Raw genomic sequence first — 18,584 nt, 5'->3', positions numbered from 1 at the left:
CTGGACCTAGGCCTATCTGTAGAGATCTGGTGGAACCTCCTAGTTCTCTGTAAACCAGGTGAATGCTAGCTGCCTTCGTCTAGGTATTAGTGGTTGTGAAGGACAATAATATATTTGCACCAGTGGAAGAGCTGGGCTTAGAACTCACGGTCTCCTGGTTTACAGCTCAGCATGCCTTGCCTTTGGGTCATGCGTGTATCCTGGCCCCTTTCCCTTTCCTGTACAATGTGGATTGGCAGAGACGAATGCGAGACTCGGCAGGTGATTTGCACTGCTCTCGCCAGAAAAAGGAAGCTACAGCAGCAGTGAGAGCACAGACCGACTCCCCAAGGCGGCCTCTGTTGGGGATCCAGACCTCCTGGCTGTGTGCAGCGAGGTGTCTCCGAACAAAGCACTCAGTGTTCATGGCTGTTCATTTCACTGATTCTGCTGCTCCTGAGAATGGGGATCTGGGAGCAGCACCAGTGCCCCGACGCATGCCAGACATGGGACCCAAAGTGTGAGTCTGCCCCTACCTGGAGACCAGAACATCCACCTCAACCAATGTGCCTGAAGCCTGGCCAGTTCTGGTGTCTGCATTTCAAAAAGAACGTTAAAGTTTGGAAGGGAGTCAGAGAAGAGCTACAGTGATTCGAAGTCTGGCAAACCTGCCTTCATAGTGAGAGGCTTAAGAAGCTCAATCTATGCAGTTTATCCAAGAGAGGGATAAGAGGGGATGTATCGCAATCGGTTACTGCCTGCATGGGGAGCAGAGGGCTCGTTAATCTAGCAGACAAAGGCAAAATGAGATCAGTGGCTGAATGCTAAAGCTAGAAATAAGGAGCAGTTTTTTTCTAAGGGCATGTCGCTTTAACGTGGCTGTGCAGTCACGGCACAGTGCTGGGAGAGAGCTTTCCCAGCGCTGTAAAAAAACCGCCCCCATGAGGGGAGTAGCTATCAGAGCTGGAAGCAGGGCTCCCAGCGCTGGTGCACTGTCTACACTGCCACTTTACAGCGCTGAAACTTGCAGCGCTCAGGGGGGTGTTTTTTCACCCCCCTGAGCGAGAAAGTTGCAGTGCTGAAAAGTGGCAGTGTGGACGAGGCCTAAGTGTGGGTAATTAACCACTTGTACAATTTATGGAGGTTTGTGGTAGATTCTTCATCACTCGAAGCCTTAAATGAAGAGTGGATCTCTTTGTAAAAGAGGCACCCTAGCTCAAACAGAAGTTCCATATGGGTTTACCGCAGAAATTACTGGGTAAGGTTCTGTGGCCTACACTCTGGGTGGTCAGACTAAATGGTCACAGTAGTACCCGTCTGGCCTTAAAAATATACAAAATCCTAGACATGTAGGACTGGAGGGGACTTTGCTAGGTCATCTAGTCCAGTCCCCTGCACTGAGGCAGGACTTGGTATTATACAGACCATCACTGACAGGGGTTTGTCTAACCCAGGGGTGGGCAAACCATGGCCCGCAGGCCACATCTAGCCCGCCAGCCGATTTTATCCAGCTCTCAAGCTCCTGCTCAGGAGCAGGGTCGGGGGCTGCACTGTGCACATGTGCTGTGGCTCCCGGAAGCAGTGGCATGTCCCCTCTCTGGCTCCTATGTTTAGGGGCAGCCAGGGGGCTCCATGTATTGCCACACCCACAGGCGCCGCCCTCGCAGCTCCCATTGGCCAGGAACTGCAGCCAGTGGGAGCTACAGGGGCAACGCCTGTGGGCAGGGCAGCACGCAGAGCTGCCTGGCTGCGCCTCTGTGTAGAAAGCAGAGGGGGGATATGCAGCTGCTTCTGGGAGCTGCTTGAGGTAAGTGCTGCCTGAGCCTGCATCCCTGACCCCCTCCCATGCCCCAACCCCCTGCCCCAGCCCTGATCCCCCTCCTGCCCTCCAAACCCCTCAGTCCCAGCCCGGAGCACCCTCCTATAGCCCAAACCCATCCCCAGCCCCACCCCAGAGCTTGCACCTAGAGCGGGGCCCTCACTCAGCACCCTGCCCCAGCCCAGAGCACCCACCCACACCCTGAACTCCTCATTTCTGGCCCCACCCCAGAGCCCAACCCCAGCCAGAGCCCTGATCCCCCTCCCGCCCTCCGAACCCCTCAGTCCCAGTCTGAAGCACCCTCCTGCACCCCAAGCCCCTCATCCCCAGCCCCCCCACACCCCTGTGTCCCAACCTCCTGCCTCAGCCCTGAGCCCCTTCCCACACCCTGAACTCCTCTTTTCTGGCCCTATCACAGAGCCCTCACCCCCTCCTGCACCTCAACCCCCATTTCGTAAGAATTCACAGCCCGCCATACAATTTCCATACCCAGATGTGGCCCTTGGGCCAAAAAGTTTGCCCACCGCTGGTCTAACTTGTTCTTAAAAATCTCCAATGATGGAGGTTCCACAACCTCCCTAGGTAATTTGTTCCAGTGCTTAACCACCCTGACAGTTAGGAAGTTTTTTCTAATGTCCAACCTAAACCTCCCCTGCTGCAGTTTTTGCCTCTTGTCCTGTCCTCAGTGGACAAGGAGAACAATTTGTCACCCTCCTCTTTATAACAACCTTTTACCTACATGAAGACAGTTATCACGTCCCCCTTCAATCTTCTCTTCTCCAGACTAAACAAACCCAATGTTTTCAATCTTTCCTCATAGGTCATATCATTTTTGTTGCTCTTCTCTGGACTTTCTCTAATTTGCCCACACCTTTTCTGAAGTGTGATGCCCAGAAGAGGACTCAATACTCCAGTGGAAGCCTTATCAGTGCTGAGTAGAGCAGAAGAATTACATCTCGTGTCTTGCTGACAACAATCCTGCTAATACATCCCAGAATGTTGTTCGCTTTTTTTTTTGCAACAGTGTTGCATTGTTGACTCGTATTTCATTTCTGATCCACTAGAACCCCCAGATCCCTTTTCACAGCACTCCTACCTAGACAGTCATTGCCTATTTTGTATTTGGGCAACTGATTGTTCCTTCCTAAGTGGAAGACCTTGCATTGTCCTGATTGAATTTCATCCAATGTATTTCAGACCATTTCTCCAGTTTGTCCAGATCATTTTGAATTCTAATCCTATCCTCTAAAGCACTTGCAATCCCTCCCAGCTTGGTCTCACCATCCCCAGACTTGATAAGCGTGATCTCTATGCCATTGTCCAAATTATTTATCAAGATATTGACTAGAATCAGACCCAGAACAGATCCCTATGGGACCCTACTCAGTATGCCATTCCAGCTTGACAGTGAACCATTGATAACTACTCTCCGAGTACCGTTTTCCAACCTGTTGTGTACCCACCTTATTGTTGGTTTGTCTATGATCTATATCCCTAGTTTGTTTAGAGACGATCATGTGAGACTATCAAAAGCCTTAGTAAAGTTGAGATATATCCCATATACTGCTTCCCCTCGTCCACAAGACTTCTTGGTTTGACATGACTTGTTCTTCACAAATCCATTTTGACTGTTACTTATCACCTCATTATCTTTGAGGTGCTTACAAACTGATGGTTTGATTATTTGCTTCATTACCTTTATGGGCATAGAATTTAAGCTGACTGGTCTACAATTCTCTGGGTTGTCCTTATTCCCCTTTTTATAGACAGGTACTATATTTGCCCTTTTCCAGGCCTCTGGGATCTCTCCTGTCCGCCACAAGTTCTCAAAGATAATTGTTAATGGCTCAGAGATCTCTTCAGCCAGTTCCTTAAATATTCTAGGATGTATTTCCCCAAACCCTGCTGACTTGAAAACATCTAACTTGTCTAAGCAATTCTTAACTTGTTCTTTCCCTATTTTAGCCTCAGGTCCTACCCCATTCACACTGATGTTCACTGTGTTAGTCGTGATCACTGCTAGCCTTTTGGCATTTAACATGAATCTGGATACTGTGTGCCGTACTGGCCATCTCACCTCACCTGCTGTACTGCGGCATTAGGGGGAGCTCAGAGATGAAGGAGCAACAAGAATGATTTCAGTCTTGGAGAAATTCTCCCATGAGGGTCTGACCAGCCTGGTATTGTTCCTTCAGAGAGGAGACTGGGCTATAAAATACTGAATGGGCTGGAGATGGGTGGGAGAAGCAGGAGCTCCTGTTCTCCCTGGTTCACAGCACATGGCAGGCAATGGAACTGAATGGGGGAAATTCAAGCCGATCAAAGGAAATACTTTCACACACACTAATTATTTTTTGGAACTCTCTGCCACAGGATGGTGTTAGGGCCAAGAACTTCAGATTTAAAGTGGGGCTGGGCATCTGTGTGGAGAACAGAGGAATGTACTCGTGCGTGTGAATAGTTGATGCTCAGAAGCGAGTCCTGGAATGGATTGGCTCCAGCCCTGAGGCAGGGCTTATCACCTTGTGGGCTGGATGAGACCACAGTTGGAGCAGATGACCCCACTTCTGCCTGCTGCAAGGTTTCTTACACCTTCCGCAGAGGCAAATGGTCCTGGCCCCTGTCAGAGATAGGAGACTGGGCTAGATGGGCCATGGGGCTGACCCAGGCTGGCAAGTCCAGCTGCTGACTTTATCGGTTGTGACAAAGTTCCTCCTCTACCTTGGTGGGTCCTGCGCTTATCGGCAGATTTGCTCGCCTCACAGATTCACCCTGCAGGTCAGGAAATAGCCCAGAGACCTTCCCCTCTAGTAGAAGCCACATTCCAGGTCAATTCCTCCTCTGTTTGATCAGGAGTTGGGAGGTTTGGGGGGAACCCAGGCCCACCCTCTATTCCGGGTTCCAGCCCAGGGCCCTGTGGACTGCAGCTGTCTATAGTGCCTCCTGGTACAGCTGTGCGACAGCTACACCTCCCTGGGCTACTTCCCCATGGCCTCCTCCCAACACCTTCTTTGTCCTCACCACCGGACCTTCCTCCTGATGGCTGATAACACTTGTACATCTCAGTCCTCCAGCAATATGCCTACTCACTCTCAGCTTCTTGCACACACTTCCTCTCCTCTGGCTCCCCTGGCCTGACTGGAGTGAGCCCTTTTATAGCATCAGAGGGGCCTTAATTAGAGTCAGGTGCTTAATAGTCTCACCTGACTCTTAGCAGGTTAATTGGAGTCAAGTGTTCTCATTAGCCTAGAGCAGCCCCTGCTCTGGTCACTCAGGGAACAGAAAACTGCTTATCCAGTGACCAGTAGATCTCCCTTCTACTACTCTGCTGTTCCCAACTGGCCTGGATCTATCACACTGTCCATCCAGCTTGATCCTTCTAATGGTTTCCTCATCCCACAAATGCTACATTATACCAACAAGGGGCTGTCTCCATGCTTCTTGCACTATCAGCTATGCAGGGCACATGTACAAAGTGTGTTGTGTTTGGGGCGGGGTTCACTCCAGGCTTTCTACAGGCCACAGGCTCCTCAGAGTGCGAAGGACCACCAGGTTTTCTGCTAAGCTGCCATGAGGAGGAGCTACAGCAGGGTGATCATGTAGGTGATCATGTACCCAGTGGCGGCTCCAGGCACCAGCCTTCCAAGCGCGTGCCTGGGGCGGCAAGCCGCAGTGGGTGCCCTGCCGGTCACTGTGAGCACGGCAGTCAGGCTGCCTTCAGCAGCGTTTCTGCGGGAGGTCCACCGGTCCTGCGGATTTGGCGGCGGGTACGCCGAAGCCACGGGACCGGGGACCTCCCGCAGGCGTGCTGCCGAAGCCATGGGACCGGGGACCTCCCGCAGGCGTGCCGCCGAAGCCACGGGACCGGGGACCTCCCGCAGGCGTGCCGCCGAAGCCACGGGACCGGGGACCTCCCACAGGCGTGCCGCCGCGAGACCGGGACCTCCTGCAGGCGTGCCGCCGGGACCTCCCGCAGGCGTGCCGCCGGCACAGAACCGGGACCTCCGCAGGCGTGCCGCGGGACCGGGGACCTCCCACAGGCGTGCCGCCGAAGCCACGGGACCGGGGACCTCCCGCAGGCGTGCCGCCGAAGCCACGGGACCGGGGACCTCCCGCAGGCGTGCCGCCGAAGCCACGGGACCGGGGACCTCCCGCAGGCGTGCCGCCGAAGGCAGCCTGCCTGCTGTGCTTGGGGTGGCAAAAAAGCTAGAGCTGCCCCTGCTCCTACCACCCTGATCTGCAACCTGGTGAGAAGCACAAAGTCTGTTCTGAGTCAGGGAAGGGCTGGTCCTGCTTTGAGCAGGGGGTTGGACTAGATACCTCCTGAGGTCCCTTCCAACCCTGAGATTCTATGATACTAACTCAGCTTGGCCCTGCACTGAAAACTAAATGATACAAACATGGGGGAGTGGTAAATAGTGAAAAGGACAGGTCACTGCTAGAGAGCGAGCGGGATCCCTTGGCAACCTGTATGCGAATGAAAAATACACATTCTAATATGGCTACATGTGAACACGTACATCTAGCAACAAGAACTAGGCCACACTTACAGGGTGGGGCACTCTATCCTGGGAGCAGGGACTCTAGAAGTATCACATGGGGAACAAGTATTTAATAAGAGGCTCCAGTCCAGCAGAGAAATGTATAACCCGATCCAATGGCTGGGAGTTGAACATAGACAAATTCAGGCTGGAAATAAGGCATAAACTTTTACCAATGAGCAGGGGTGAAAGTAACTGAAAGGACTTACCGGTACACTGGAGTCCTGAATGGGGGCGTGGCCTCAACCAGAAGAGGCGGGGCCTTTAAAGATTTAAAGGCCCTGGGGCTCCGGCTGTGGCTGTGGCTGGGAGCCCCAGGGCCTTTAAATCACCCCGGAACTACCAGCTGCAGAGGTGTCTGGGAGCCCCGGGGCTCCGGCCACCACAGTGCTCCGGGCCTTTTAAATCCCCACCCGAGCCCAGCAGCTGGGCTCGGGTGGGGATTTAAAGGGCCAGAGGCTGCAGCTGCTGTGGGGAGCCCCAGACCCTTTAAAGCACTGCCCAAGCCCTGCTGCCAGAGCTCCAGTGGTGATTTAAAGGGCCTGGGGCTCGCCGCAGTGGCCAGAGTGCCGGGCCCGTTACGTTCCTGCCGGAGTTCCGGCGGTGATTTAAAGGGCCAGGGCTCCCCACAGCAGCTGGAACTCCGGGCCCTTTAAATCCCCACCTGAGCCCGGCTGCTGGAGCTCCGGCGGTGATTTAAAGGTCCGGGGCCCTTTAAATCACTGCCTGGGAAGCCGGTCCAGTCCAGCACGGCATACCAGCTCTTGATGGTACACCGGACTGGACCAGACCGGCTTACTTTCACCTCTGCCAATGAGAATAATTAACCATTGGAACAATTTACCAAGGGTGGAGGTGGATTCTCCATCACTGGCAATCTCTCAGGCAAGATTGGCTGTTTTTCTAACAGCTCTGCTCTGGGAATTATTGTGGGGCTGGTCTCTGGCCTGTGCTATACAGAGGGTCAGACTAGCTGATCACAACGGCCCCTGCTGGCCTGGGAATCTATGCAAACCATCTAGTATGAGTGGCACAGGCTCATCCTAACCCTCTGCTCACACTGGCATTACCTCCCAGAGAGGGGTCTGAGCCACTGTCTCTGTTGTGCTGAGGAGAAAGCAGTGGCAGGTTGCCTGGAGAGAGTGAGAGGTGGAACCCAGGAGTCCTGGGTTCCTATAACCCAGCCTTCCCCTCCCATAGGCAAGCTCCTGGAGGCTTCCCTGCCTCCTCTCCAAAAGCTGTGAGTGATGCTGCCACCCCACCCACAGCTCTGCTGCCTGTGGTCCGGCTGCTCAGCCCCCCTTTCTTAGCCCCTCTTCGTGTGACACTCCCTCAGGATGCTCTCCATGCCCCTTGTTGCCTTCTTGCCATCTGTAGTTCTCCAGGAAGTTTTCCGATCACGCTGGCCCATTGGCTGCTGCTGTGTTGCCTCACTGACGTCGCTATCCTACCTATGGCAACGGAGTGATGTCACAGACCCTTGGGGAGTTCTTACAGGGAGGGGTCCGAGAGACACTGGGAACAGCAACCCCAGGGCTCCTTGCTCATGGGGTTTCTGCTCTGTTGTAGGCGACACTCATACCGGACAGGGCAGGATATCGCCAACTGTGGGACCTGCCGGGACTGCGCCTGCATCATCTACAGGTAAGAGCCACCTCGCCAACCCTGGGAGGGGTCCCCAGCTTGGCTCCCTTCCTGCCTCCACCGACCAAGGCTGTAGCAGAATTCCCCGTTTGGCCTCCCTCCTGCAGTGACTGGCAGTTAGCGCTGGGGACCCTTCAGAGACCAGCAAGCCTGGCCTGGGAGAGGGCAAAGCACCCCGCAGGGACGCCGCACTCTGTGAGGGGTCAGCAGCAGTCTGGGCTCTCAGCAAGAGGGAATGGGAGCAGCCCCCTTAAACCCCACGATGTGGAGCAGTGCCAGTTACAGAGCCCTCCAGGGGCAGGGGGGGGGTCACGCTGCCTCTCCAATGGCCCTTACTTCAGACCCAACATGCCCTTGTGTTTCACACGCACATGATCTCCCCCTGGGGGGAGGGAGAGCTCAGTGGTTTGAGCATTGGCCTGCTAAACCCAGGGTTGTGAGTTCAATCCCTGAGGGGGCCACCTAGGGATCTGGGGAAAAAATTGGCTCCCATGTCCTTCTCTTTCCAAAGTGCTGGGGGGGCGGGGAGGGGGCTTGTCCCCGGGCCCCACCCTCCACCCTTCCCCCAAGGCTCCACCCTCATCCCACCTCTTCCTGCTGAGTTCTGTCCCTCCCCCAAACATGCCACATCCTCGCTCCTCCCTCCCAGCCTCCTGCACACTGCGAAACAGCTGCTCACAGTGGGTGGAAGGCACAGGGAGAGAGGAGGAGGCGCTGATCTGCAGGGCTGCCGGCGGACGGGAAGCACTGGGAGGGTGAGGGGAGCTGGTAGGGGGGCTGCCGGTGGGTGCTCAGCATCTATCCTGGAGCACCACGGAGTCAGCACCTATGAAAGTAGGGGATGAGGAGCAATGTGCAAACAGACACCCCCTAACGGTTCCTCAACAGGCCCCTATGCCCAGGGGAGTCCTGGCCTGTGGGAGACAGGTGAAGGACAGAGGTGCTGATGTATCCCAGGAAGGCCATTGCAGGCCTGATGCACTCAGATGGAAGAGCCCAGTGCAAGGAAGTCTTGTCAGCTGTAGCTGAGTCACTGGGGAGATCATGCTCAGCTTTGTCTGCTGCACAGTAGAAGCCACGCTCTACGTCTCAAAGCGGGCCAGGCACACAGGAGGGGTGCGCACTTAGTGCACAGACTCAAGAACTTTCAGCTGTGCCTTTGTGCCCGGCAAAGCTAGGCCTGACATGGCAGGGGTAAGGCTGTGGGCTGAGATTGAGGAGCATCGGCAGAGCTACAGTGGGACCAAATACTTCTAACAGGCTCTTCTGTCTAGCAGACAAAGGTAAATATGATCCAGTGGCTGGAAGCTGAAGCTAGACAAATTCAAATCGGAAACTGGAACATGGCAATTAAAACAGCCCTGCAGCCCGAGCCCCAGGAGTCCGAGTCAGCAGGCCTGGGAAATCCAGTGGCTGCAATGCTTGGAAGCGAGACAAATTCGAAGTACACTAAGGCACACGTTTACGTGAGGGTAACTGGAACAGCGTAGCCAGGGATATGGTGGATTCTCGGTCGCTTGGAGTCTTTAAATCAAGATTTGATGGCTCTCTTGCCACAGGATATGCTCCAGCTCAACCAGAAGTTCTGGGCTTGATGCAGGAGTCACTGGATGAACTGCTCTGGCCTGTGTGATGCAGGTTAGACTGGTTCATCATGATAGTTCCTGCTGGCTTTAAAATCTGTGTCCTGTGTGGGGAGCCCATGGCTGGAATGGGGGGCTCTGAGGGGTGAGATCAAGGGGCATCAGCAGAGCTGCATGTCTGTGTGGGGAGCCCACGGCTGGAATAGGGGGGCTCTGAGGGGTGAGATCAAGGGGCATCAGCAGAGCTGCATGTCTGTTTGGGGAGCTCCCTAAGCCTCCTTCCCCTCTCACTGGCCAGCACTCTGTGCCCCTCCCATCTGACTGAGCGAAAGAGCCTTTGCTGGAAAGTGAGGCTGTTGGTAAATGCCATGCGAAGCTCTGCATGGGAAGTGACAGCCCCTCGCAAACTGTCACCTCCTGCTGAGCCCCATCCGCCTGTGCTGCTTCTCCGCTGTGGCAGGCACTCCCCCAGCCCTGACATGCCTCCTCCTTGGGCCATGGGCCCTAGTGGGTGGAGTTTGGGATCCCAGGGGCCCAGCTCTTAGTCCTCTGTGCCTGGGGGCAAGGGAGTGCCTGTCTCCATCTCCCTCTTTCCACAGCTCCACCTCAGTCCATGGCAAAGAAGCAAGAGGAAGGGGGAGGGAAGGGGGACAGCCGCTGCTTGGCCTGTGAGGGAGGGCGGGCCGAGGGACACTGTCCCCATTAGCCTGTGGGAGGGGGGTACTCTCAGCTGTTCACTGTGCGTGTCAGGCCGGGTGTCCCCGTGCATGTGGCTAAGGGTCTTTCCACGTCTGGGCGCCCCCTCTCTCTGTGCATGTGCACGTTTGACCATTAATGACGTTTGTTTGGTTAGGGTCACTAAAGGCTGAATGGCGTTCTGATGGGGGGGGTCTCTGAGCAATGCTGCGTGTTCATGTGGGTGCGCGTCTGCCCCACCTCTCTTTGCATGCAGGACTCTGTCTCTTGTCCATCTCTGTGGGCGGGCGTCTCGCCCTGCTGCACTGGGTGCACGTCTCTCTTTGGAGGTGCCTTGTTGTGTCTGCATCTCTTGCTCTGTGCTTGCGTACACCAGAGCTAACAGCAAACTCCTCCTGTGTAGCTAGTGGGGGATTTCAGTGCTAACTGGGATTGACAGGTCTGTCTCCGTGGGCGCGGCAGCTGGGAAAGATGTCACAGCTGCGGGAGGTGGATTGTGTAACTTGTCTCTGGCTATGGACTCCCTCTGGGCTCAGCCGCCATCCACATGATGAACCAAGTGCTCCAGCAGGACCCACACAGGCACAAGGCAACAGACACTAGAGCAGCGTTGTGCCTGGACCCTGTGACCTTTCCCAGACGCCGGGAGTCTGGTTCTATTGCAAGGAATGCTGGGTGACTGTCACACTGTACAGAAGAGACATCAGGGTAAGGAGCAGGCTGGGTTAGTGGAGATCAGTGCCGTAGCTGAGGGGTTAATGGTGGAGACGGGAATTCCCTCTGGCCACTCCAGATCTCCATTTCCTCAAGCCCCTGGCTACAGTGGCAAAGGCTCAGTCTATTATTATTGGCATTGCTAAGATCAAGGCCCCACGGTGCTGGTGCAGCCCGGAGGAGCTCACAGTCGCACACAGCAGACATGCACAGGAGCCGGGCTAACACGCCTTGAGGCCCAGAGAGAGAATGCCTTCCTCACCCTCACAGGGGGACCTGCTAACAGCAGCCATTCTTCTACTGCCTATAGATAGAACAATGGCTGTGATCAGCTGGGAGACCGCAGGATTCAGTTCCTTAAGGGGAAGAGCATGCGGGGGGCAGCTTTGGGGGTGGATCAGCCAGAGCATGGGGTGTGCAAAGCTCCCTTCAGTCATTAGGACATACATTAACCCTTTACACACCGCTTCCGCAGCCCCAGAGGCCATAAGGCCAGAGGAAGAATTTCTTCTCGCTCCATTCTTATCTGACTCCCCAAAGGGGCAGGGCAGGGACCTGGCTCCTCTCACTGGGGCGAGTCTCCATCCTCGCTGGAGTGCAGAAGGGATGTTAGGCAGAGGGCTAGTGCCCAAAAGCCTGCATTCCTGCTGCTCCAGCCATGACACACTCGAGTCTTGGGCCTGAAGAAGCAGAGAGTAGGGTGACGGGAGGCGTTGTGGCCACTGACCTGGGATCTGTCAAGGATCACTACGGTGCACCTCTGAAGCCTGTATTGGACCCTCTGGGCACAAGAGAGGGACAAAGCGACCTAGGGCCTCACCTACACTCCCTTCTGGAGCAGCAGCCACACTGCTGCAAGGACACGGACAGCTTTGAGGAAGCAAGACAAGTGCTGGAGAGGGGAGAGCTCCTGGCCTCCACTCCTGACAGTGGCGAGTACTCAGCTGGTGGGAAGGCAGAGCTAAAGTGACCTACCAGGAGACGGTGCTTCAACACTGCTGCAGTGCCCTAGCCCCAACCCCCTCTGTGCCAGTGCGAGGGGACACAGACACAAGCAGTAGCTCTCCTACCCTAGACTCCCCTCACTGAGATGTGCAGAGAAGACAGGCAGTGTTTCCTGCTGGCCCCCAGATCCCTCACCAGGCCTAGGAAGGGTGCCACCAATGGTGACAGATGATTTCAGCGAGAGCTCTCCCTGCAACCAACCAATCTGTCTGTGCCTTACTTTACACCCACGCCTGTCTGGGCAGACCATCCTCCTGCTGTGTTTGCACTGCAGTCAGAGAGGAATTCCGTATGATGCAAGGGGGTGTAATGGGACTTAAAGGTGGAAAATGGCCTAGTCTGAGGAAAACTCCCCAGCTGGGTCATGGCTGGGACATCACTTCCCAGGGAAAGGCTGGGAGAGCCCTGGGCATGGGCTGTAGGGGCAGTCATGGCGTCCCCTGCACAACAGGAACTAGATAGGGCTTCATGTGGCTTTGTTATGCCAGCACCTCAAACACATCTAGCAAGCAGCATGCGCTCTCTTCTGTTCCGTGGGAGCTCTCTGCCGCCTGGGGCAGTACAGTATCCACGCCCTCAGGATACTTTGGAGACTAACGCAGCCCAGCTCTTGCATGTGGTCACTCAGGGATCCAGTCAGGTTTCACTCCTCCACCACACTCAAAGGTCTGGGGCACCCACCCATCCTCAGTAAGGAAAGGGGTAACGTGCTGCTGCAAGGACATACCTTGGGGCATTATGAGCAGCTGTCGACTTCTAATGCCTGCAGCCCACAGAAAAGAGCCGGAACCTGCTTCTTGTGGAAGTAAGAGGGGGAAAGAGGCCCACATGTGGTGTCTGCTCTCTCCTCAGAGGTGCTAGAGGATGGTGCTGGGCAATTGCTCCTTCACAGCCTCTCTTACGTGGGGAGATGCCAGTGCATTCCATCAGCTCCCTCTCGTTTGTTAACTCTGGGGGCTGCTGGGGAGCCAGCCAGGCAGCCTGAGCTGTGGTGCCATCTGGCTGTGGATGGTAGTGCAGAGTCTCTGCTTTCCGAGTGCACGCAGAGATCATTTGCCTCCTAAGCCTGCCATCAAAACCGCAGCCAGGCCTGGGGATTCACAGACGGGTGTTGCTTCAGCAATTAGGTGCCATCTTAGCATGGACCATGTGTAACGGCCTCCCTCAGTGGGTGTGGCTTGAGAAAGAGAGCAGGAGGTTCACAGTCTGACGCAGAAGACAATCAGTGCCCACATCAGGGATGAATCTGAGCTGAGGCTGGCTGCGTAAGGATGGCACTCGCGTGTGATCTGAAACACCGAGAAGGAATGATACCACTCTGATTGAGGCTAGGGCCACCATCAGCACCGTAAGTTTGCAGCTACATCTGTGTCCTTGAGTCCAGTTTGTGGGAGGGAGTTTCTGCTTGTTGAAGCAACAGACTTCTGAAGTGTCTCTGGCTCTGTGATCTGCTGCAGGTCAGTTCTGAAAGGTGATGACCTGGAGTCTGTTACATTTTTCAAGTGTCTGGGGGCACATCTGGTTTCACAAAGGGAAGCTCTCCCACTGCAGTGTGTGTGTCCATAGACAGGCAGGAGCATATTAGCCCGGCAGCTCACCTACCACAACCGTTGTGGCTGAGACATCACAGGCAGCTTTTAATGAGTGTTCTGACTTTCAGCTGCTTTGCAGCCCTCAAACGCCTCAGCTGGACACAAAGGTAATACGGTTGGCCCAAGCAGAGACGTTATACTTTGTTCTCACGGAGCCAACAGGGGTCAGAAGTTTGGCACAGGTCTTAGAGCTCTTGGAATCATCCCGAACAGTTCTCTGAACACATCCGCTCAGTGCGCACCAGCTTACAGTGTTAGGAACCATTAGGGAAAGGATAGATCAAACAGAAACTCTGGGCTTGGCTACACTTGAGAGTTGCAGCGCTGGGAGTTACAGCGCTGGTCGTACAGCTGTGTAGGGAAAGCGCTGGTGTGTGGCCACACTCACAGCTACCAGTGCTGCAGTGTGGCCACATTTGCAGCATTTGCAGCGCCGTTGGGAGTGGTGCATTATGGGCAGCTATCCCAGCGTTCAAGTGGCAGCAACGTGCTTTTCAAAAGAGGGGGGTGGGGTGGAGTGTCACAGGGACCGGGGGAGACAGAGAGAGAGAGTGGATTTTTGGAGCCGACACTGTGTATCAGCTCCCTGCCTTGCAAAATCTGAAAATTTCCCCGACCACTCATTTACTCTTAACTGCAAACAGCCTGCAGACCAGATAAGCAGCTGCTCCAACGGACTCCCTTTCTCCCCCCTGCCCCCGCTGTTTCTATCCTCAAGCAAACACTCATCCCCCTGCCTGCCTCATTCACAGCAAGGTAGTGGGTTATCTCATTTGATTGTTCACAGTCAGTTACAGATTGATCACAGCAAACAGGAGCTGTGTTTGTTTTTTAGATAAGCAGCTCCCGGAGCCCCGAGTTCACAACAAAACAAAGAGAGGCAGCATAACAAAACAAAGAGAGTAATTTAGTTAAAAGCATTCTGGGATATCTCCTAATACCCTGGAGGCCAATAACAGTGCTGGTGTGTGGCCACACCTGACGAGCAGCGCTGCATCACCAGTGCTGCACTCGTTATACCCCAAGCAGACCAGGTGTACAGCCAGCGCTGCAGCCAGGGAGTTGCAGCGCTGGATGTGCCTTGCAGGTGTGGACAGTTACTAAGTTGCAGCGCTGGAAAGCCTCCACCAGCGCTGCAACTCTCCAGTGTAGCCAAGCCCTCTCTCTGAAGCAGCTGGTGCTGCCTACTGCCAGAGGAAGGGTACTGGGTTAGATGGACTGCTGCTCTGATTCAGCATGGCAGTTCCTGTGGTCCCAAATGGCCCATATGGAGAACACCCTTTGTAAGAGTAAGGGAGAGCCTAGGACCTGTAACTCCTGGAAAGGGCTCTGCTAAGAGAACTCTGTTCTGAGGGTGGAACGGCGAACGGCTTAGATTGAGAGCCCCCAGTGTGAGCCTCCAACTGCAACCTGGCAGTGAGATTGAGTCTGAAAGTTCCTGGATCCAAACCCTCTGATCCAAGAGAATCCTGAGCACGACCCTAGATGGGGGAGTAATCAGGGACTGGCTTCTACTCTCGGAACCGAGGGTGGAGGGGCGTGGGTGGGGTCTTCCCCTGCATCCCTGTCAGAACTGAGCATGGAAGGCAGGTGTAGCATGAGGGAGGGGTACCCTCAACAGGGAAAATGACCTTTCCGTCACCATCAGGAAAAGGCGGTGAGGGGAACCTGCCAAGGAACCTAGATGGTTTCTGCGCTGACTGGTACCAGGCTCTCCCAGCACAGGGTTCCAGGGCATGATGGGGTTGTTTCTTCTTCTCTCCCTCTCTTGCTATTATGGAAGAAGGCTTCAGTGCTGAGCCGGAGCCCTTTCAGCCTGTCATATCTTCCAGCCCTTCTCAGAAACGAGGCTCTCTCTCAGTCAGACATGGCTCCACCAGCCCTCCCGCTAAACACCTATTTACAACAAGGGTGCTCGAGTGACGCAGAAAAATCAGAGAAATTAGGCAAGTACAAGGGAGCATCTACTCACTGCTTTGGTGGCTGCCGGGGACTGAGGGAACATGGTACCTCCCCTCCTCATGTCACCCTGGCTAGAATGTGGCCACGTCTGTGAGGCCGTGTGACTGAGGGCCACTCACCTCTCCTGAGTGCCTCCTGTTGGTTGGGTGTGAACCTGCACTCACTCTCTCTCTGCTTCCAGCATCCCCTGTGGGAGGTTAACCTTGTCAGAGGGCCCTTCAATGGTCGCCCTCCAGCTGAGTCACACCGTCTAAAATGGATGAACAAACCCCTTCCAGGGTAAAAGGTCCCACAGAACCTATCACTGTGCCCTTGGCATCTGCAGCGCTGCCTCTGGGCTCAGTTCTTGGCCTCTTCTGAGCTATCTTTGACTCTGTGCCTGCCATGGTGTAGAGCAGTGCCTGCAGGGCTTTCTCCCTGGAGACTCTTCGCCTTAAATGGTTCTTATTGCCCCAGTTCTCCAGCCAGGTCACTCCTTCAAGTCCCATCCCCTCCTGGGGTAACAAAGTCCAACAAATGGTGGACCCTCTGAGGGTCTTCAGCCCCTCCCTGAGCCCATTAAATTCTAGCCCAAAACTTGTTCCCTTCTTGGGGCTTTGGCCACTCTGCAAGTGGCCAGTGGGGGAGACCCGGGCCCACCCACTACTTTGGTCCTGAGCCAGGAACTCTACAAATAGCAGCTGCCTGCTGCTCTTCTTCCCTGGGCCGCTTCCCATGTAGTCCCTTCCTCTTCACCCTGACCTCAGGGCTGAAGTTCTCAACTCCTCTTCTTCCTCATCAAATGGCAATGCCACCAGAACCTATCTTCTGGTTCTCCCTTGAGCTCCAGCAAGAAGCCCCCTTCCTTACTGCTCTGGTCCCCACCAGGAACTGATCTGCTCTGGCCCTGCAGCTCCTTTTAACTGAGCCTGGTGGGCTCTGATTGGCTGCTTCCCTGCAGCCTCTCTAGGCAGGCTTCGAGGACCCACCTTCACTGCTCCTTTTCTGGGGCGGGGTGTGGATGGACCATGAGGTCTCCAGCCGGGGGTCTCAAAGGGCCCAGTACACCCCATCACAGGCCCCACCAAAGATCCCAGAGATCTGGGGTCCAGGTTTTGGTGCACCTAGATGGGGCAGTGACTTCTGCAGCAGGGCTTGCCCCTGAGCTGAGAGCAGCTGGGCCATTTCTGCTACCAGCCGTCATATTGGGACGATCTTGGGGCTGGGAGTTCTCACTGGGGAACCTTCTGCTCTGGAATGTGCTTTCCCTTTGGACAGTGCGTGGCCCAGGTAAGCCTTTGCTGGTGGGCGAGGGCTTGCTGGGGTGGAGCAGTGGTTAGAGGGACCCTGATCACACATTCATATTGAATAACTGTCTGTTGTAACTGTGCATCCCCTCAAAGGCTAGAGTTGCTTTCTAGCCCCGGTGCGCGCTGCTGTGGCTAACGCCAGCGTGGTGGGTGAGTGAGCCTTTGGGACCCAGTGGGAGAAAAGTTGTTCTATAAATGACTTAATTAGTTAACGTACATGAAGGGCTTTGAAGACAGACTGCTGACTGTTACTCTCATGTAAGCTCATTAGTGCTCCATGGAGCTGAAATCATTCCCATCTGACATCAGCTCAGCGGCTGGTGGGAAATGTGTTGATGTCTCAGGCCAGTACAGGTGTCCACATCATAAAAGCCCCCAGCCCAGTTTGTTAACAGTCTCAGCTGAGACTGAGGCCTGAAGGGGCATGGACACTAAACTCCCCGGGCAAGGTGGATCCTGGCAGGGCAGGGCAGGGGTAGCTTGTGGAAAGCAGACTCCACCACCGCTTGTACTTGAATTATTATTATTATATGAAATGTTTTTTAACGTTTTCTTCTTTGTTCTGTGTCTCCTACAGTGTGGAACATGATTTTCGGCAGCAGGAAGGCCGCTTCCAGCGGGTGCTGAGCAGCATTGAGAGTGAGTCAAGGCAAAGCTCCCCCACGACAGCCCGGGCCACCACACCGACTCGGCCAGAGCTGTCCCCGATGCCGAAGCTGCCTGCAAAACTCGACTCCAGAAAATCCAGGCGCAAATGTTTCTGGTTCCTTTGACACATGGTGCTGCCTGAGGAGGATGCAAAGGCCCATCACGAGGCAAGAGGACAAGCGTGAGGTCCCCACTGCCAAAGAGACGTTCCATTGCTGACATACCAAGCCCTCCGGTCCTTGCTCTCCCTCTCTCTGAGGCTAGGGTTTGGGTAGCACCAGCTTTTGTATTCTGACCTCTCCCCTGTTTAACATCCTAAGGCCCCTGTGTAAATAACGGGCGGGAGGGGGAGCACCACTGTACTTAATGAGAAATCAATAAACTCTAGGGAGACACTATTTTTGCTATACAGGCTCTTGCCAGCAAGTTTTTGTTCTTAAAAAGGCAGCGATTGGCTCCTGCTGGTTGGAGTATTTGGGGGTGTAATTAACAGAGAAGGCATGGAGATAACACGCCCTCCATGCACCCAGGGTGTCACTGCCAGCATGGTAAACATGCTGAAAGCTGCTGGAGTTCTGTCTACCGCAGGGCTCCCTTTAGTGCAGCTGAATGGCTGGTTAACACCCCTGCCTCCATCTCTGATCTCCACGGGCAGGCACCCCCAGCATTTCCAACCTCCGGAGCTCCCCTTTCCCTGTGTAATGAAAAGCGCATTTCTACGGCATGGCTCTCCACAGAACAGCCAGCAGCTGCCTTTCAATCACTTCAGTGTCATCAAAAGTACCTGGAGGTTTGTCACTTCCAGGCTCAGAGTTTGGCTGATTCAGCAGCCTAATGAGAGACCCTGCAATTGTCTTTTACACACAGAAAAGTTGGGGGCCTGTGTTACAAGTTCTCCTCAGCATAGCACCATTCCCCTTCACTCCAATGGCCATCAGCTGTCCCACCCCAGTCTGGCTTAGTTACCCTGTCACGTGGACAACAAGTCCTCTGCATTCTGGGTTGAGTAGCACCTTCTTATAGCCTTGATTTCTGAAATCACGTGCTGCAGGGATTAGTCAGAGAGCTGCAGCTCCTGCTGATTCACAGCCACTGCCATCAGGAGCTGAAGG

The 18,584-nt window shown here is 54.7% G+C and overlaps 2 protein-coding genes across 9 annotated transcripts in view; one reads left to right on the top strand and one right to left on the bottom strand.

Annotated features, from left to right (window-relative positions):
* The window catches only part of LOC120406128 (INSYN2B protein-like), a 35,712-nt gene extending 17,842 nt beyond the window's left edge, over positions 1–17,870 (top strand). The window contains exons 3-4 of one of the 3 annotated variants that reach the window (XM_039540462.1): positions 7,909–7,983; positions 17,402–17,870. In XM_039540462.1, the coding sequence (XP_039396396.1) occupies positions 7,909–7,983; positions 17,402–17,597 (271 nt within the window). In that variant the 3' untranslated portion in view covers positions 17,598–17,870. Of the gene's footprint in view, positions 1–2,618; positions 3,313–7,908; positions 7,984–15,356; positions 15,514–17,401 lie in introns of those variants that run through there. The other 2 variants (XM_039540463.1, XM_039540464.1) reach the window with 2 other exon arrangements.
* Positions 1–18,584, bottom strand: part of LOC120406127 (dedicator of cytokinesis protein 2-like) — a 317,936-nt gene that overhangs the window by 114,115 nt on the left and 185,237 nt on the right. The gene's annotated exons all lie outside the window — the stretch shown is intronic.

Source organism: Mauremys reevesii, linkage group 5, assembly GCF_016161935.1.
Source record: "Mauremys reevesii isolate NIE-2019 linkage group 5, ASM1616193v1, whole genome shotgun sequence".
NCBI classification, from domain to species: Eukaryota; Metazoa; Chordata; order Testudines; family Geoemydidae; genus Mauremys; species Mauremys reevesii.
This window is presented reverse-complemented; position numbering and strand designations above follow the sequence as displayed.